Here is a 19,064-nt window from a genome sequence, read left to right as displayed (position 1 = left end):
AGTCAGAACATAGCCCCTTTCTGCATTTGAAATATAACCACACAGCACATACCCGTTCTGCTGTAATAGTTGACAGAGTTAACCTGGTGGTTGGCTCTTGTTGCTTTTTTTTATTCCGGTTATTTGGACTGGCAGAGCGCTAATGTATCTGTTAATATAGGTTCTCTTTTAAAATTGTTTGACCATAAACCACCTCATATTTAATTAAGGAAGAAACTTGATGCTGTCATACACCTGACCTTCAGCAGATGAAAGAGACTTTTATCTAATAGGGTCCTAGCTACAGAATATCAAAATCCAGACCTGAAAATGTGAAATTGAAGAGAGGCTAAATGTTTAAAACCATTTCTGTAAAAGTGAAAGACTTCAGTCCAACCCAGAATGTTTTTCATCTTAATAGGGATCAAACTTGCAGCAAAAAAGGCAAACTGCATCCTCTACTGAATCAGCGAGAGCACAGCCAGCAGCGTGAGGGATGTAATCCTTCCCCTCTGCTTGGCACTTGGTAGACTGCACCACAAGTCCTGTGCCCAGTTTTGGGCTCCACATTACAAGTAAGATATCGGCATACAGGCATGAGTTCAGCAGGGGTCCACCAAGCTGGTAAGGGACTCGGCACACACAATGTAAGAGGAGAGCCCGAGAACTGGGGGGGGGAGGTTCAGCCCTAAGAAGAGAAGACTGAGGGGAGACCTTATTGCTGTCTGCAACTACCTGATCCCAGTACTGGAAGAGGTCACCCAGAGAGGCTGTGGACCCCTGCCCTTGGAGGCATTCGAGACTCAACTGGACACTACCCTGACCTACCTGGTCTAGCTAGACCTGCTTTGAGCAGAGTGATGGCCTAAACAACCTCTAGAGGTCCCTTCCAATCTTAATTTTGCTATGAATTTAACTACAAGCAGAGTTCAGATGATGCCTCAATTCAGCTTGTATTTTCAGACTGAAAAGTGATCAGAAGTTACTCTACCCTTCTGGAAGGAGACACATACTGGACAGACCATAAAATCCTCTGCATGTAAAAATATGTATCATTTTCAATGTATATTGCAAAGTAATTAAAGAAAAGCATTGTTGCAACTGGATGTCTGTATTACCTTTTCTAAAAATGTCACACCAAGGAGGAAAGCAACTCACATAATTTCAAAATTTCTGAAATGTTCTTTAGCACTGTAAACAGAGTTACAGATCCAGAAAAACTAGTACAGAACGCTCCAGTTAAAATCTACTGGTTTGCCCAATGCAGCAGTAAGCAAAACAGATTAAAAGCTTCAAACTTCTGCCAGTGCCTAATGTCTGCTGTAAAATACTATGAAAGTGTAAGGCAAGAATGTTGCTGTAACCCCACTGCTCATGCTTAAAATAAATACGAGGTCTTCTTTATGATATCCGGGTACTGTTTCATAGGCTTGGGAGCATCCAGGAAGCGACACTTCCCTTGCAATGAAATACAAAGGCAGTTTTTCACTGCTGTATAAAATGGGAGACATTAACTCTGACCTGGTAAAGAATTAATTCACCGCTTATAAATATCTGCATAAAGCATAGGAAGTTATATTAATGTTTTGAAGACCACAGCTTAACAAGAAGAAACAAAAGGTGTCTGTCTCTATATGTGTTTTCTTTTGTTCTTTGGCTAATAAAGTCTAGATGATAGCATAAATTCTTACAGTGAAACCATCTGTTCATAGGAATGAAATAAAAAAAAAAAAATCAGCAGTTACCGAGTATCTCCACCTTTAGTTAGGACTTCTGTCTAGCTCCCTGTGATCACCTGGAAACTTTGAAAGCTTTTAATGAAATAAGCAGAAATACTTCCTAAAAGAAAAACACAAAGAGATGCTTGAAGTGGCTGGTGAAGCAAAGTTAGAAAACTCTCATATAAAGCAGTTGCATATGTCTAGATACATCCCAGATTCTCCACTTGATTAAATTAGATTAGGATTATCCCCATAATTTATTTCACTGCAAGTGCATGGAGATGTAGATGATCTTTTTGGGAAACAGTATTAGGCTCAAAAATAAAGATACTATCATTTCAAGCTGCCTCTGAAGGATAATAGGGAAACTGTACAGTATATGCAACAGCAATACCACATCTTCCTTCTGGCTAACTCAAACATTGGGTTACTATGATCTGCAGTAGCTAAAACCATCAAGAAGTTTCAACGTATCCCCACATATGGCATATTCTCACATTTCTGTGTGGAGATACGGCATCCACAGGTGACAAGTTCTTCGGCAAGAATAGATAATAATCACTACAGCAAAATAGAAAGATGCTGAGGTCAACTTTATCAGTCATACAATGGTCAGAATGGAGTCCCAAAGTACCTTTCAGTCATGAAAATCCTGACAAGGTTTAACTAGAACACCCTGAGTCATCAGATCACGCATTATTCCCTTAAATGCTAGCAAACTACTCCCCAAGCAATTCTCAGTACTGGCAGCACCTCCACGTGAGATAGATTTAACTTCCACTTAACCTCTACTATTACAATTCAAAGCAAAGTGAAAGCAAGGACACTACATGAGCCAGATCCTAAGAAGGGAGCAGAACTGTAAGCTGCCAAATGCTAATGTATTTCCCAATTAGCTGCAGTTGGTGCTGAGAGTAGGCGATGTATCAGCACTCTGTAAAAAGCTATGAGCCAGAGCCAATGGCATGGATGTGCAATATCTTATCATTTCAAAGTGGTGACCTGAATATTTTTACAAGAAGTGTGGGCCAGAGAGTACTGTTATCCCCCGAATATTCAGACCATGGATTCAATCTCAAGCAACAGCCAGACAGTGGATAAACAATCCCTAAGAGCTCTGCCAGTGTAGCCAGGACATTTTGGAGCAGAAGTAAATGAAATGCAGACATTACTCATCACCTTTTCCAGGAACTCTCCTTTAAATTTAGCTCCTTACATTGAGAAAGAGAGGCTTTTTCCAGCCTGTTATAAACTAAGCAATCTATAATTCAGCACAGTTTTAATGGCTAGAATAATTAACAAGAATCTTCTGCCCTTCTAAGACAGTCATGAAGGAGAAGTGAAACAAGTATTTTTGTTTCAGTGGTTTGTTTTTGGTTTTTTTTTTCAACCTTCCTCTGCAGCTGATTAGCCATGAGTATCTGCCAGCTTATACATTGAATGCTGCTTCCACATGCTTTATCCTTAGCAATCCACCAGGTTTCTTGGTAATACGAGTACTGAGTACCCAATAGCTGTGGCAGTAACAAGCAAAATGCCTAAGTGACAATTTGATATTACCTTTTGGTATATGGAGCTTTTGAAATTAATGGAGTTCCACTCATTTCTGCAAGATGTTGAAATAGACCTTCTTAGACTTATTTTTAGCTTATATGTAACTTGCTCTACATTATTAAAAAACAATGAGCACAGGGAAACAGAGGAATGGTAGAAACATGACTGTTCTGAAATCAAAAATCACAGACAGGATTATGCATTCCATTAGTCTTCAAACTTCCCTACATAGGTCATACATTTAAGATGGACCATCATGCCTCCTACGCTCTTGGGTTGAATTTGTTTAACTTTTACAGCTTTCCTTTTGTACATAGTTGTCCTGCTCCCCAGTCCTTGGGGTTTTGTGGTTTTCTTTTTTGTGTTTTTTTTCTGTTTGGTTGGTTTTTTTGGTGATTCTGTTGTTTAGGGGTTTTTTTAAACATAAATCCACCTTCAATTTGTCAATATATTCTAGGCAATGCTTACAATATTGTCCAGCTCCCAGCATGATTACAGGAAAGCTGATGGTAAGGCAGCTTTTTTCCCTGACATGCAACTTTTTTGTATTATACAATAATGCCCTCACCACTTCCTAGTTGCATTGATTTGTTTCTTGCTTTTCTAAAAGCTGTAAATCCAGTCTTTTACACATCAAATTTATCTTTTTCTTGTGTTATGATTCAGGATCTAAATCTATGTCATACTATGTGTCCTTCAAGATTATATATTTTTAATAATACTAATAAAAAGAAGTCTGATCTGTAGAATACGCCTTAGGTCCTATCCTATGGCTATTTTGATACTCTTAAGTATTCACCTTGCCTCTTAATAGCTGCCCATTTATTTAGCAAAAAATATTAATTTTTCAGGCCTATAGCTGCCTACATCGCTCTTTTTACCTTTCTGGAGTATTATGAGTATTACTATTTTCCTCTCCAATTTTTTTTTTTTTTTTGTGTATTCCTACATTCTTAGTTTCTCAAACATCACTGTTAATGGTGGAGTAAGTTATTTCAACCAAATCACTCTGTACACTGAAATCCGCACAATCTGGATTGAATTTCCCAATGATTTTTCAACATTTATTTACTTAATCTTTATCAGGAGCTATGAGCAGTTTTCCAAGTTCATCAGTCATTTGTAATGTGGAAGACATATTTATTCCCCTGACTTTTGTCCTGGGGAACAGTGTTACATTGGTTAATACATGCACATGATTCCTAGTGACAGAAATTAAGTTCAGCTGCATTATGCAAGGATGTGATCCAACTTTAATTTCTATCTCTAAAAAGACACTCACAAGTAATGAGGCATAGCTACATGGCTTTTCCAGTCATCTTATGTGAGAAACTTCCCATGAGAGCAAAATTAGAAAGGACTCCTTGAGACTGAGAATATTTAAAGACAATTACTTAAAAAAAACCCACAAATCAAACTTGCTGTGAATCACACATTCCAACAAAATGCCAGGAGCAATCCCCTTTACGTGGATATTTAAGAGGGCATGATCTGCCCCAAACATTTTTAGGTTACACAAGATGTTGAATTTTCATTTTAGGTTTTTTGAGGTGAAATTTCTGCTCTCACTATTCATTTCCACTGAAATATTAAAGAATAATTGAGAAAAAGGTTACAGCAAAGTATATGCTTAACAGTTAGCTGAAGTCAGTCTCAAGGTGAGGACTGAGACACAAATGGCTGATTTCTGTTCTGACTTCTCAGAAGTTCAAAGACACCATAAAATATACATGTTCAACTGATATACTTATCACTGTTGTGGCACGGAGTCTGTACATCAAATAAAGAAAATAGACTTGTGCATGCATTGGGTGTTATAGGCAGAGATAAACATCACTGACAACCAGTTATAATGGCTCAAGTATGTAAAAATTTCTGGAGCCTTTTCTTAATAAAATATTACACACACAGTGTGTAATGACTGGCAAAATATGTCTACATGAAGTAAATGAATATTAAACAAGCAAAATGCTGAGAGCTGCCAACAGAACTGTATGGGTTAATAGGTGGTTTTTAGAAAGCCTTTTCAGACAAAGCTTCCAAGGTTATTGTGTTATCTCATGAATCGGTAAAATGTTTTGCCAATGAATGTAAGGAAGTTCAAAGCTGTTGGCTTTCGCCTACCGTACCAAGATCAGTCTTAAGATCTGTTGGCAGACTTAACTTTCTTGATCCTTTAACTGAAACAACAGAAAAAGGAGAAAGGCAGTTGTTAATAAGTAAGAAAGAAAAAGGAGCGAGGGAAAACAACATGCCATCTTCTGGTTAATACCATGTTGCAAATTTGTAGCACTTTTTTTTAATCAGCATATAAAGGCAGAATTATGGTTTAAATATTTTCATGTACACCATTCAGCAAAATAAACATAACTGAACAAAGCAGCACTGGAAAAAACATTACTCCAGCTCTCAAGAAGTGAATGGTGCTTCACACAGCTTTGGCTGTGTGCTGCAATATCTTACCTTGTGATGACAGGAATGATAAAAAAACACCAAACAAATGAGATTAAGGCAAATATTGCAAACGCTGGTTATGCAGCATATCACAAATATTTAAACATCTGGAAAGCAATTTAATAAAAGGGTGCAATGAAATTATGAGTTCTGATGACATCATACCTCAAGATACCCTTTGAAAAAGAGAGGGCATATTGTACAGGTAATGAAGACAGAACATACTATTGTAATATTATGGAAAGGAAGACAGATTACACAGAAACAAAACACAGCAGCTTCACGATATAATGTAGTGTTATCTAGACATCAAAATATCGCACTCAATTTACTGAAGATTTAATTATCTTTTGTGTTCCAATTACACAACAAAACTATGATTTTCTTCTGTTCAAAAATGTTTTCATTTCCTTACACATGAGCACATTTTTAAACAATGAACACCAGAGAACTGAAATGAAGCATGTCTTGTAACAGTCAAAATGGCATTAAATTTATTAAAAGAATGCCTTAAGAAATCTTTTATTAATTATTCAGAAGACTTAATTTCCAATATGGTTCTTTCATTTTGCATTTTTTCACATTGTTTTCTGGCTTTCACCCCTTACCCATACTGTCTGTTACTAGAAGTGAACAATGCAGTATTTGTCAGCTAACTATTATACTTCTAAAGAAAGCCCCACATGGTAAGTATCACAGTGACAGGAACACTGGGACATATGAATATAAGGAACAAGTCCTTTGTAATTTCTATTTAGTAAGCTTTTAGGTCAGAAGGATGCCCAGAACAGCCACTTACCATTTCAAGTCACATAGCCCCTTAAAAATAAAATAAAATTCTGTTGCATTCTTTTGCAGTGTCATAAACTACAAAGCCTGCAATGTGGTAGCAGAATGTATCAGCTGGCACCTATGTTAGATGCTTTTCTTTCTTTCTTCAGGGAAGATTAGGGGACCCCTTCAGGCTCTTGAGCAACATTTTGGTATCAGTAGAACCAACACAGCCCTCGCAGTAACCCATTCCTAGCTGTCACTTTAACTGGATGCTTTGGGACAAGGAGAAGAGATCTCTTCAGATCAACCCAACATCAAAATACACATCACTAACACTACTATATGAGAATTCTCTAATTTGGATACCAAGTGTTAGGCTCCCACATCCATTTTAGGCACTCACACAAAGGGCAGCTTGATTTTCAGAACAGCCTTTTAAAAACATTCCATTTATCTGAGCAGCTGTCATACACTCTTTCAGACTGTGAATGGAGGATACTGCTCCAGAAAATCAGTGCTTTGCTATAGAGAAAGAAGAAGCATCACCACTTGTGACATAATCTCCCTTAAAGGAAAAGACAACATCTGGCCCAGCCAGCCCTCTGAAAAAGGATTAACCAATTCCTAAGGAACACTGTAGGACACTTCAATAACAGACTAGGATCTAGATTAGGATATTTCAGAGCTACAAAACCTAGCTGCATTTAACACCAAGGAGCTTCATTAGTGCTGTCATCATGGAGGCTTTCAGCTTTGCAAATTGGTGGTTTAACCTCGTCTATTTCTATGTTACAGGTGTTTCTGTATAACAGGAATTACATGTCTTGTGTTATATGCCACAGCTGTTCCCAGCTACTACAATTTATAGTATGTATGTCTGAACTGCAAGACTGCAGAAACAGCTCCCAACTCTTTGTGTGCAGGCTCATACAGCACGTGCAAAGTACGCACTTTCCGATTCCTCTGAAGGACTCTAAACAGGCTTGATTTGGGAGCTGCCACAGCTGCGCACAGACAAAATAGTCATACCATACTGAAGGCTACAATCTAACAGAGCCTTGGGATGCTGAAGGGACTGAGGATTAGAAAGAAGAGGCGTATACAGTTGATTAGTTGGTTTGTGGGTACAGGGATAGAGTAGAGGACGTGGTGAGCAGGGGGCTAAAGGACAAAGGAGACACACAGCATGAGTAAATGAAGGAATTGCAGCTGAGAAAGCCAGGAGTTACTCCTACCACCATCTCCACCATTAATTTGGAAATTTTTGGTGTAGGACATGATTGTGCTAGGACACAGCATGGACCGCTGTCAATAGACCACATCTTTGAGGGTAAAAACAAAAGAAGGAGCCGGTTACTTTCATGCTTTACTGTGATTAAAGCTGTGCATATTACTTTTTGGGGGGGTGAAACTAACTGTTTACTATTAAACTGATCAGAATGTGGACATTATTATGTAACCTATTTTTAGTACCTAAATCATGTCTATTTTACTATCCCCACATTTATTATAAAGGAGGATCATGCATATAAACCTATGTTGCTGAGAAAGAGCTTTTGAAAACCAGCTTAATTTAAGAACAAAGTAGAGTATAAAGGTTCAAGAGGCTAGCAGCGCTGTTTGTTACCGTTATTTGTTTGCATTCATATTGGAGGCAGCCAGCAGAAATTGCGATGCCACAGCGCAAGGCAAGACAGCCCCTGCCCAAAAAGGCTTAATGTGTAAACAGTCAAGTTATCCAACTGTGGGATGAGAAAGAGGCACAGACAGAATTAATAGGTACAGAATGGCAGACAGCTAAGCTGAGCGCCCAGGCCTCCTGATCCGGCAATGTCCTATCTCATAGCCATATGGTTCCTATCAGTCTTTCAATAAAAACGCCAAAGCACAACCAACAAACAAATGTGTGCTCGCAGCTACGACACTCGGTGGTGTCTTTCCCTTGGCTACTACAGCAGGACCGTAGTCAGAGAATTTAATATAACTCAAAATGCAAGTGACTTCATACAGCTCTTTTTCTATTAGGGAGCTTCTACCTGCATAACAGTCCCAGTTCCCCACTGCTAAAACGTGGATTTAAGAGCCTAAAATTTAGCTACCCATTTGGACAAGGTATACAACAAGGTCCTGGAGGTTTGGCTGCTGGGGCTCAGAGCCAGTGCAGAGAGAGCCCTTTTCCTTTGGTGGCCTCAGGCACAGCGTCCCCGGCAGCACTTTCCCATGGGAGCTACTTCCAAGCTGAACCTAACTCTCACTCTGCCCTGAGCTACAGCTCCGGCCGCATTGCTGCCACTCCTGTGCCTGGCCGCAGCCCTGCTGATCCAGACTCACGGACCAACATCCCTCCCTGTCCCCCGGACCCCCCCCGGCGATCACCAGGCTGTGCTCGGCCCTAGTCACCCTCCCCAGAGCTGCCCTGCTCCCTCGCTTAGCTCCTGTCTCCCCAGTCTGTAGGAGCTACTGGTGAGGTCAGGTCCCCTTGAACCCTGAGCCATGCACCATGGGCTGCACAGGGGCTACCCCTGCTGCTCCCCCCGGAGCCAAACAGCATGGCCCAAACCCAGGTCCCCATCTCATCCCCTCTGCCAGCTCAGGCTGCTCCCTGTTCCTTGCTAATCCCTACATACACATCCCTGCTCAAGATCTTCAGCAAGCATGAATTCACCTGATCAGAAATGCCCTCACATATTGGAAAAAGTGGTAAGATGCACCTTGTATTCCCAGTGCAGGAGCTAACCTCTCTAACAATTAATGTGCCTTCCGACTAGTAGACATTCTATTTCATATAAATAAGTAGAAATAGTTATGCTGTCAGCGTTATCAAGTTTCAAAATAAATTACATTGTTTTCCACACACACAGAATGTTTTGAAACATTTACTTTCTTGCTTGCTTTCCATGAGAATATAATTTTCAAACTGAGTCAAATCTCTTCAGCTACTTTGCAGTTACCCACAAGTTAAAAACCAGCGACTACTAGAAACTTAATAATATTCTTCTTGAAACAAAGCTATTTAAAAACATATCATGTAGTTAAGTAGGAGCTTGGCATTGCATGGGCCTAATCCCAGCAGATTTAAACAGTGGAATCAATCAAGATAGCAGCACTTGGAAGTCACAGTACATATGGAAACTCGTAATCTTGCCATTAGGGACCTGTTCCAAAGCTCATGGGAATCAACTGTGGAAGTCTTTACATAGCCTTCTCTAAGCTCTATAGTCTTAAAAGCATTTTGGATGCAAGCCCCCAATATGAAGGTGGTTTCTTAAGAAAAAACACAAATGCACTTTCATTTTAGAACACACATTTGAGAAGTCACTCTCCTATACACGGACCGATGAAATTCTTCCCTTCTGGTCTTTGAAAGAAGTCTAAACTGTCCATTGCATCTTACACAACAAAGTTAAATAACCTCTCAAAGATGCATTTTTTTTGTGCTCGCAGTGTATTCTCAACTGCATGCTTCCGTACAAAGCTGCATATAAATGGCTGAAGCAGTAAGGGACTATATATTATATAATTATGTATACTATATATATATTACATTCCTAAGAGCCCCTGAATAAATTTTCCTAATGAGGTGATAAAAATAAAGGTAAACTTTACTGGAATGGGTACTGCTCTGTAGTACATTATATAATAATTAGCTCCAGCATTGGATGTAGCACCATTGACATTATGAATGCTTAAAGGCCTCAGAGTTTTTTGTTTTAGAGCTACTGAGCTCTCACATGCCATTATAGAGTGAATGTAGTACGAGGCCCTAACTTTTGACCTCCAAATCACAAACAACAATCAAAATGCAGTTTGACTTTCTCCATTGAAAGAACATGGCATGCATGAGTAAGACTAAGATTTTCTGATGGTATTGAAGAATCCTGATCTCCACTGTTCCTTTATATTGTCTGAGGTTTTTTTCAAGCCAAATAGCATTATATGGCATGCCAGGCTGCATCACTGCTCTCATGAAATATGCTCTATATAGATAAGTGTTTTGGTTTTTTCTTTTTAAAGTTTTTTGTTCCACAATTTTTACCAATGTTATTCCATATATATTGCTATATCTGGAACACATTTTATTTACAGTGGAAACTGCCACCAGTCAGTTGTTCACAAATAAGCAGAATCTTTTAAATGACTTTATTAACTTTTTATCTTCCTGTACGGTATTGAAAATGCATCACTATAGTATTTAAATACTAATTTAATTAAAATAAGATACCAGTGGTTAAGGAAGATTATTCCTCTCCTCTACCTACCATTCTTAAAATGCAAGGTTGGTATTTCTTCACTTGCTGCTACCCCGTGTGCCACTGTGACTTTCAGAAAAATTTTCATCAAATGGTTTCATTTCATGTTCTAGTCTGAAAGGCATTCAGAATGGGAACCTGATTTTTCAATTACACTGTCTGCAAAGCCATGCTTTAGTGAATAGTACAGGAGGAAGACCTGAAAAGATAGTCTTGTGAAACAAGTTTAAATATTGCTTAATGGAAGAAGATGGATTTGTACTGAATTAGAAACCAGCCCTGCTTGTAAAATAAGGAGTATTCTTCAGCACTGAGTCTCTTGCTCAGTGCTCCAACACTCCTATCAGTGATAGAACACAAATGCCTAATTCTGATTTGGGGCAGGGGAGAAGAGAAACAACAAAGCTGAATTACTGAGTTGACCTAGGCTGGCTCCACAGCAGCTTAGTCAGAGGTTACAACACTGACAAGCAGTAGGAAGTTACAGGCAAAATACTTTTTTCAGGGAAACTGAGAAGGTTCAGGCAGGCTAAGCAATGTTCAGGATCAGACCAAGAGATGAAGAGGCAGGAGATTTTCAAGTTCTCAAAGAAGCCTTTGTCAACACTGTTCTTGTGGGCTTGGTTGGAACTGAAATCTAAGTTAAGTTACTAAGGGCTCTCTTAAGCATAAAACTGTTTGCGTCTACATTGGCAATTAGTGTGCTGGAGGGATTCTTCCTAGGCATTGTCTTGGAGTCTCAAAGTATGCATGTGAGCACATCAGTGTTGTCCCTCAAACCATTCCCCTTCTGATGGAAGTGAGGATGAAGTTGCTCACCAGCATGCATTGTGTGTAGTGTTTGTCATGCACACTGGTGTCCTCCAGCAGTTTGCGCTTTGTGTATGCATTGTGTATGCGCAGGGCCAGTAACTGGCAGGAACTTCACTGCCAGGTGAACAACTGATTTTGATGTGGTCTGGCAACCATAATGAATTGCAGCAAATCAAACTCTTATTTCTGTCTTTGCAACCTCATCAATTGGTGATGTAGTCACACCTAGTAGGACCTTCATTGGGCAGCAGCTTGAATCACTTGACTCAGCAGCCAAGTTTTTTTTCTGTTTCTACTAAATTTCTGAAAGATAAAGTCTTGGTCTCTCTTCAGCAGAGGAACGTGGCCACTGATTTCACAAACACAGATATCACGGGACTCTATGTAGTAGAGTACACCACACTGCCATTACAGAGCTTGTGTGCCATGAGCTTTAAACAGATCAAAGGCAAGACTGGAAGTAGAAGGATCCTGCCTGATGAATCTGTAACTGTGCAGATCAATAAGTTGTGTTCTACAAGAAAGAAATGTTAGCCAGTGCAAAGGCTGATGTAGCTGTGAGGCTGTGCTGATAAGCACGAGGTAGTTCCACTCCCAGGATCTTGAAGATTGCAATTTTGAGGTCACTTACTCCAGATGATTAGACTGGATTTTGTCCAGTTTTAGAGCAGGTATGCCAAAACAAAATTATTATAATTTTGCATTAGTTAAAAAAAAATATATTAGTCACAGTAAAAGTAACTTCTGTTTTAAAAAGCAGTTAATTCTAATCATAGTTACTGCCTACAAAAGTGCACCTGATTTCACATTTTAAAAGATTCAAATATAGCTTGGAAAACAACATGGAAGGGCTAAAATAGGAAACATTCATAAATATGTCATGTTTTCCTTGCTGAATGATCGCCAAAACAGAAAAGCAGAATAAATTTTGGAGCAAACAATCTTAAATTTATCTAAAATAGGTATTTTTGATCAATAGCAGAATGAAAAAAAAAAATCAAAGTTAACTGCAGAAAAAGTAAGTTGCTATAGGAGTCACTCATCATTATAAAACTACGCATATGCACATATGTTTACCAAGTCAGTGATCTCTCAGTTTTCAGTAAAAAGAAAAAGAGAGTTCGTAGCTCGTTTCTGGAGACAAGATTGAAAAGATGAATCCCAGTGAGCCACACAATAAGTAGTCTAATTATACTGAGTTATCAAATGTTTTATTTTAAAGCCCATATTATGCATTTCTGAGGCCCAGCTCAAGAGTCTGAGCTCCTAGTGTTATACCAATATTATTATAGCCTATTTCACTTTGATATTCCAATGTCTACAGCATTTGGGTTGCAAATCGTACAAGGAAATACATATTTCAAAACAGCTATTTTGTTGTAGTTCCTGATGCGTCAGGGAAACACTCTTATTAGTTTCAGCTTTTTGTAGATTACTAATTAGTGGCCTCCATTCAAGATTAATGTGTCTTGTTATAATAAGGTAAAATATGTGAAATAATAACAGAGGATTTGAATAGCATATTTGTGGGAATTTATTACCATAACTGAGGAAAAAAAAATTATCTATCAATACTTACCAAACTACAAGGAAAAGAAGTGTGATATGCATTCCACAAGCAAAATGAATGTATCACAGCTACACCTCCTTATTTTCCATCACATTTCAAAGTCAGCTACTAGAAAATAGCTCTGAGCAACAATCTTTAAGACAGTGAACTCACATTAAAGAGATCAATGCAGACTAGGCACTTGCAGAAAAGTCTCTAGGAATGAGATGAACTCCACCTTCTGAAGGACTATGAGTAAAATGGGAAACATTTACAACTTTTTAAATGGCCAAGATTTCACTGCTGGGTCAAAGTGGTTGATAAGTGACTATTTTTATTTGAGATTATGCTTCCGTTGTAGATTATATAACTTAAGCACTGGTGGGTTCTAATGGTTAAAATGTACCATCTCCATATTGCTGTTTTTCAAATAATTTCTCTACATGCATATATGCATATGCATAATAGATATAAAAAATTATAAGGACTCCCTACTGAAAAAAAAATGTCAGAAAGCCTTTTAAGGAAACAGAGAAACAAGCCTCTAACAGGAGGATATAGGAATATACCTGCACAATGTTGTTAATTCAAATGTTTTCATACTCTTCAAGATGCACTATGTACATTTAATTTTTCTTTAAGTAAACAGACTCAGGATTTTATTGTGCTATGTAATAAGCACTTCTCCAGTAATTTCTTCTGTTTGGAACTGTAACTATGCACTTCACGTCTTAGGGATTAATGAAACACAGTGATGCATGACATGAATGGCTTATACAGACTGCAGGAAGAGAAGCCAATCACCTTTACCTGAAGTGGGAGACTTGCAACGCTCTAGCTCCAGGGAAACTGGACTGTCACTGAGTTCAGTCAGGCCTGAAAAAATGGAGTTAAAAAGTTAAGTTACAATCTAACAGGGCATGCTTCAACTTTCTTGGTTGATGATATTCTGCACTTTAAAGTCAATTTGGAGAAAGGAATGGTGTGAAATGCAAGGGAAATAGCTATTTCAGATAACTGCAGTTATCAGGCTGTCACTCCAGAAATTTAGGTCTAGTTTAAGAATCACACCTCTTGTTAACTCAGATTAGTTTTCTGAGTGCCTCAGGGTAGACAAAGAGTGACTGTACCTAACGAGAGAAAACAAGTAAATATAGTTTAAAATTTTAATGTCTGTGATATGAATCAAACTCATTTATCCCTGTCAAACTGATGTGGAAACAACTCTATGCTTTCAACTGCTGCAGAATGCAGGGAGGAAACCTTAAAACTGGGGGAGAAGAGGGAGGAAAAAAGCAAAAAAGACAGTGCTGGTGAAAGAAGAAAAGTGACTACAAAAATATCACCACTACTATGCAATATTAGGAATTTTTATATGAATTCACACAAGATAGCTCATTTTAAAGGACACAGAGGCAATGATAATGCTGTCTGAATATAACACTGAATTTTTTGACAAGATACTTTATATATTGTTCATAAATACTTGTGAGGAACTCATTTGTAGCAATCTACCATGGAAGACAGCAACAAGTAACCTTAGTTCACACTGCTTAAGCTTGGGCTTGTTTCTGTGATCAAACTAAGATCCATCTTTGGCACAGGTTGCACATACAAGTTCGAACATGCCTTTTGGCACGCTAAGAAGAGAAAGTCTGAGCTCATGCTGTCCTTTACCATGGGCTAACTGTTGAGCGTGTGAACTGGGCATGGCCATACCTATTCCAATGTACCCTTCGTATGTATCCCGTGGTGCCCTATGGCCTACATCGAGTGGTTCACACTTGTTATGTGGAGCTCTGACACTTTGTGCCATACGCTACTTGGGACTGGCAGACAGCCCGGCACCAGACATCCATCTGCTAGCAATGCAGACTCGCAGCGCTCGGGTCACAGAGCCTAGTGAACATTAGCCCACATTCAGATGTGCATTACTGTCGTACTGATACTGTGTTTACACACACTCTGCATATGTTCTATCTTGGAAGTCAAACATCCTATCACAACCTTTCAATATGCTTTAATCTGGCACCGAGCCTCCTGCAATGTGACATGTTTTAATTTTTATGGCTTCTGGACCCTTAGACTCTCGTTTTAAAAAGAAATCTGCTACCATTTGGTCATCAGTGCTGTTCTCTTTGTATTAAAACCAGTGGGATCTTAATCTAGGTACCGTTATTTTTATTATAATGTAATTTTGAACTGCTCTGAGAAATGGGGAGAATCCAGAGCCCCAACAAGCAGAATAAAAAGCTCCTACCACTAATGAAGCTGCATGAGTGCTAGAACAACTTTGAGCGTGCTTTGGAAAAACAGCAGTATTGATTTGGCCTGTTAAGTCAGCAGTAATGACATAACTGCTCCTGACTTTTAAACAACAAAAGATCACAGTCTAGATGCTGATGTTGAAAACCAAAGATTTTTTTTATTTTGAGAAACGTACTTGAATCTTTGTTTAAACTTAGAATCTGTGAGAGAATTTTATATTCCAATCAATTGTGAGTCCAGTTACTTTTGACATTACAACAGATTTCAGGAACTGCAACCATTTAGGCAGCCTCTCCATGTACAGCCTTCTTACAGCTAATCTTACTTCTACCTGACTCTGGGGTTGCTATATATACAGAGATATTTGGGACATAATTGATTTTTGCTGCAGAACTGTCTGCAAGCTACAGCGGGAGCAAGTTTGGCACATTCGCATAGCATCAGAGGCCTTGGATAAATAAAATGAAATATTAAACTGTTTCTTTTGCAAATGCAGTATTGCAGATATTAAAATTTTAACAGCATGGTTATGATGTGATTAATGAAATTTTTCTAAACCTTGTATAGTTACTATTGGTGACAGGTACAATGTCAAATGTCAGGTCAGATTTTTCTTCTAAATAGTTTCTTCTTTTGCGAGTTCACAGAAACAGTATCACAGCTCAATATAGATTATGGTGCCACTGACTTAAGTAGGAAATGCACCAAATCACACCACTGTTCTGAAAACCCAAGAGCAACCACCCTGAGAATACCACAAGCTTTTTATGTTTGGCAACAGTTTTACAACCTGCAACAGTAAAGATACATGTCATGTTACCGTATTTAAAAAACGGTGAACATGTGAACTTCTCTACAAATCTAGACTTGCTGTCAAGCCACTGTCACCTCTAACAACCACCACCAACAGATACTTTTAAAAAAGAAGTGCAGTAAGTCCCCATGTTAAGCGTAAGTGGTACTACGTGTCCTGCACAAGGGCATTGTCTTAATCTCAGATGCTTAGATTTGCTTAAGCACTGCCACTTGCAGATTTTCTCCTGCCATACATCTTTCTTGGTTAGAAACACTACAGTGAGTTCTTCTCATTATCGATCCATGTATCCAAAGTCTCTTTTTAATCACACTAAATTCTAAATCCCAAAGATGTTATATGGCAATGAATTGCACAATCGTCATTCACTGAAAGGAATAAACACACATTTATCAGTTTTTGTGTTACCTTTGATTCCATTAAATATTGTTTTTGTTTCACTTTGAGGTAACAAAGAGAGGTCTCAAGCTTTTCTTTGTACTACTGCTTATTTTCTACTGTCATTCCCTTTTTAACGAAACCAAGCTAAATATTTTCAATAATTTATCATGTCTAAGTTATTTCCATGCAACTCAGCTTCCCTTGAATGTTTGAGAGACTACAACAGCTACTGAAGTTAGATTACAAAAATATTTTCACTTTCCATTTTGAAGCTCTGTAGGCCCAATCTGTGTTCTGAGATATTTTAGCTATTTTTAGACAAAAACCCACAAGCCAGCAAATTTTGAGTCCAGGTAGAGCAAGAAGAACATAGCAGCAAAACTAAAGGCAAATAACTGAGATTGGCAATGGAAACAACCACCTGTGAGAACATATACCATTGACATTATAAAGAAATTGGCTTTGATTCAAACAAATTATAATTGTGTGAAAAAGTGCAAGATATAAATACGTCACATAAGGCATTAAAGCATTTTTAAAGACACATCCCATAGATACTTTTCAAAGTTTACTGTGATTCCCATTTCCTCTATATTGAAGCATCAAAAAAATGTATTGCCAAGTATGGAGTAACAACTTCTATAAACTCATAATTTAATTTATAATTAATTTTTTAATTTTAAATTTCTACCTCTGTGATTAAATGATTCAGACCAATCATTTACTTAAAAGCACCCAAAGCCATCACATCTTGCTTATTTATAAATGAATTATAAATAAATTATCATAAATATTCACAAGCCAATAAGTAAGCCCAGTGTTATCTTAATCCATCATTTTCACACTAAATTACCATACTATGTTTTCTTTATGTTTAAATATGATGCAATCTTTGGAAATGACAGCTAGTTCAGAATATAGCTGTTGACTTAAAACTCAACCTATATTATCTTCTACTGTGTTGTGAGGTGTGATTTGAAGTGTCAATTACTGATACGTAATGACTCATAACACACAGTTTTCTGTGTCCTCCTGTCAGACCAAGGTTACTTTTGCCTACATCCTCTCAGGGGACTGGCCTGAAGGAGGAACAAGGAGTTCTCACTGAAAAGTCTTCATTCTGAAAATTCTTTTCCAATGGATCAACATCCTTTGAACTTGCTGACTTTTTGGATGCTTCATAAAGACTACTTATTTTCTTGTTTTACCAACAGATGGTATGAATTTCTAGTAGGAGATGCAAGTTGGTTTTGCAAGGTGGTATTTTTATATTCTGCTGCAAACACTGTCTGTCTATATGCAGTAAACGTACTTGTTTTAATACTTGAATATATGTTATCTACCAATAGGTAACATACAACAACGTACAACTTCGTATCAGTTGAAGAAAAACAAAAGATAACCAACCAAACAACAACACAGTTCTGCACTACTGCAGAGAGAGTTTATTTGGCTCGACACACATTCTTGCTACAAAGGAAGGTGGCTGCCAGCAGATGTTACAGCAAATGGAACGGGTCATCAACACCCGACAGCTACCCCCAGCTCTGCACTTACCCTCATCTTAGCCTCTTAGTTTCCTCAAATTACTTCCCCGATAGGACAATTACGTCTCAGTCTCTCCCACTATGTATGCCTAGAACCGATGACATTTCTCCTTCTAATTTCTTCCCTTCTTGCTTCTCCCTTCACGCTCTCACCTCCCAAACCAGAGAATGTGCTGTCTTAATGCTCCAAGTCTGCTCCAGACGGTTCTGAGTCTAGCTTACACATGTATACGTAACTTTTACCAAGCTCTCTACAGATTTATTGCCTAAAATTCAAAAGAATTATTCCACCACTGTGCTTTGCATATCAGATGTCTGTGACATTTTGGTTATGTCCTTCCTTTGGAAAGACCTCTCTTCTCCAACATATTGCTGCTCTTCCCTGTTTGATGGTGGCTTTTTTTTTTTTCCTTTCCCTCTTCAGTTGCAACGTACCCCAGACTGAAACTTCAACACTTCCTTTATTCCTCTGTCCCAGTATTTGGAGAGGTTCTCTCGTATAAACAGGGCAATAAATATCTTTTTTTACCCTAATGATTCATAAATACACATCTCTTAACTTGGATTCCATCCATCCAAGTTAGAGTAGTAATCCTGTCTTTCTAAAATTTACTCACAAGTGTCCAGACATGAACTTAATGTTGCCAAGATGAACTCTATTTTTTTGTGCTGAAGTCTTCTCTTTGCTACTTCAACACAGCTAAGAGCACCACTGCCTTCCCTGATACTCCAATCCATAATATTGGTTTCACCCTTGGAACTTCACACTTTAGCTCTCAGGTTCAGGCTGGATACTAAACTAGACCGTTTCTTCCTGCAAATCACCTCCAAAATTACCAACAAAAGTCTAAGTATCTTGGTCCTTGATAATCTCTTCTTTGGCTTCAATGCCTGCGAGTCTTACTCTCTCAAACTGATCCTAATGCAATTATCTTCCTGGTTCATTACTTAATTGAATCA

The 19,064-nt window shown here is 38.3% G+C and overlaps 1 protein-coding gene across 1 annotated transcript in view; it reads right to left on the bottom strand.

Annotated features, from left to right (window-relative positions):
- STXBP5L (syntaxin binding protein 5-like) overlaps positions 1 to 19,064 on the bottom strand; it is a 188,522-nt gene that overhangs the window by 29,819 nt on the left and 139,639 nt on the right. The window contains exon 20 of the mRNA XM_010567473.1: positions 13,905 to 13,970. Within this exon, the coding sequence (XP_010565775.1) occupies positions 13,905 to 13,970 (66 nt within the window). The remainder of the gene's footprint in view (positions 1 to 13,904; positions 13,971 to 19,064) is intronic.

Source organism: Haliaeetus leucocephalus, unplaced genomic scaffold (genome assembly GCF_000737465.1).
Source record: "Haliaeetus leucocephalus isolate CR32 unplaced genomic scaffold, Haliaeetus_leucocephalus-4.0 Scaffold228, whole genome shotgun sequence".
In the NCBI taxonomy this organism is placed as follows: domain Eukaryota; kingdom Metazoa; phylum Chordata; class Aves; order Accipitriformes; family Accipitridae; genus Haliaeetus; species Haliaeetus leucocephalus.
This window is presented reverse-complemented; position numbering and strand designations above follow the sequence as displayed.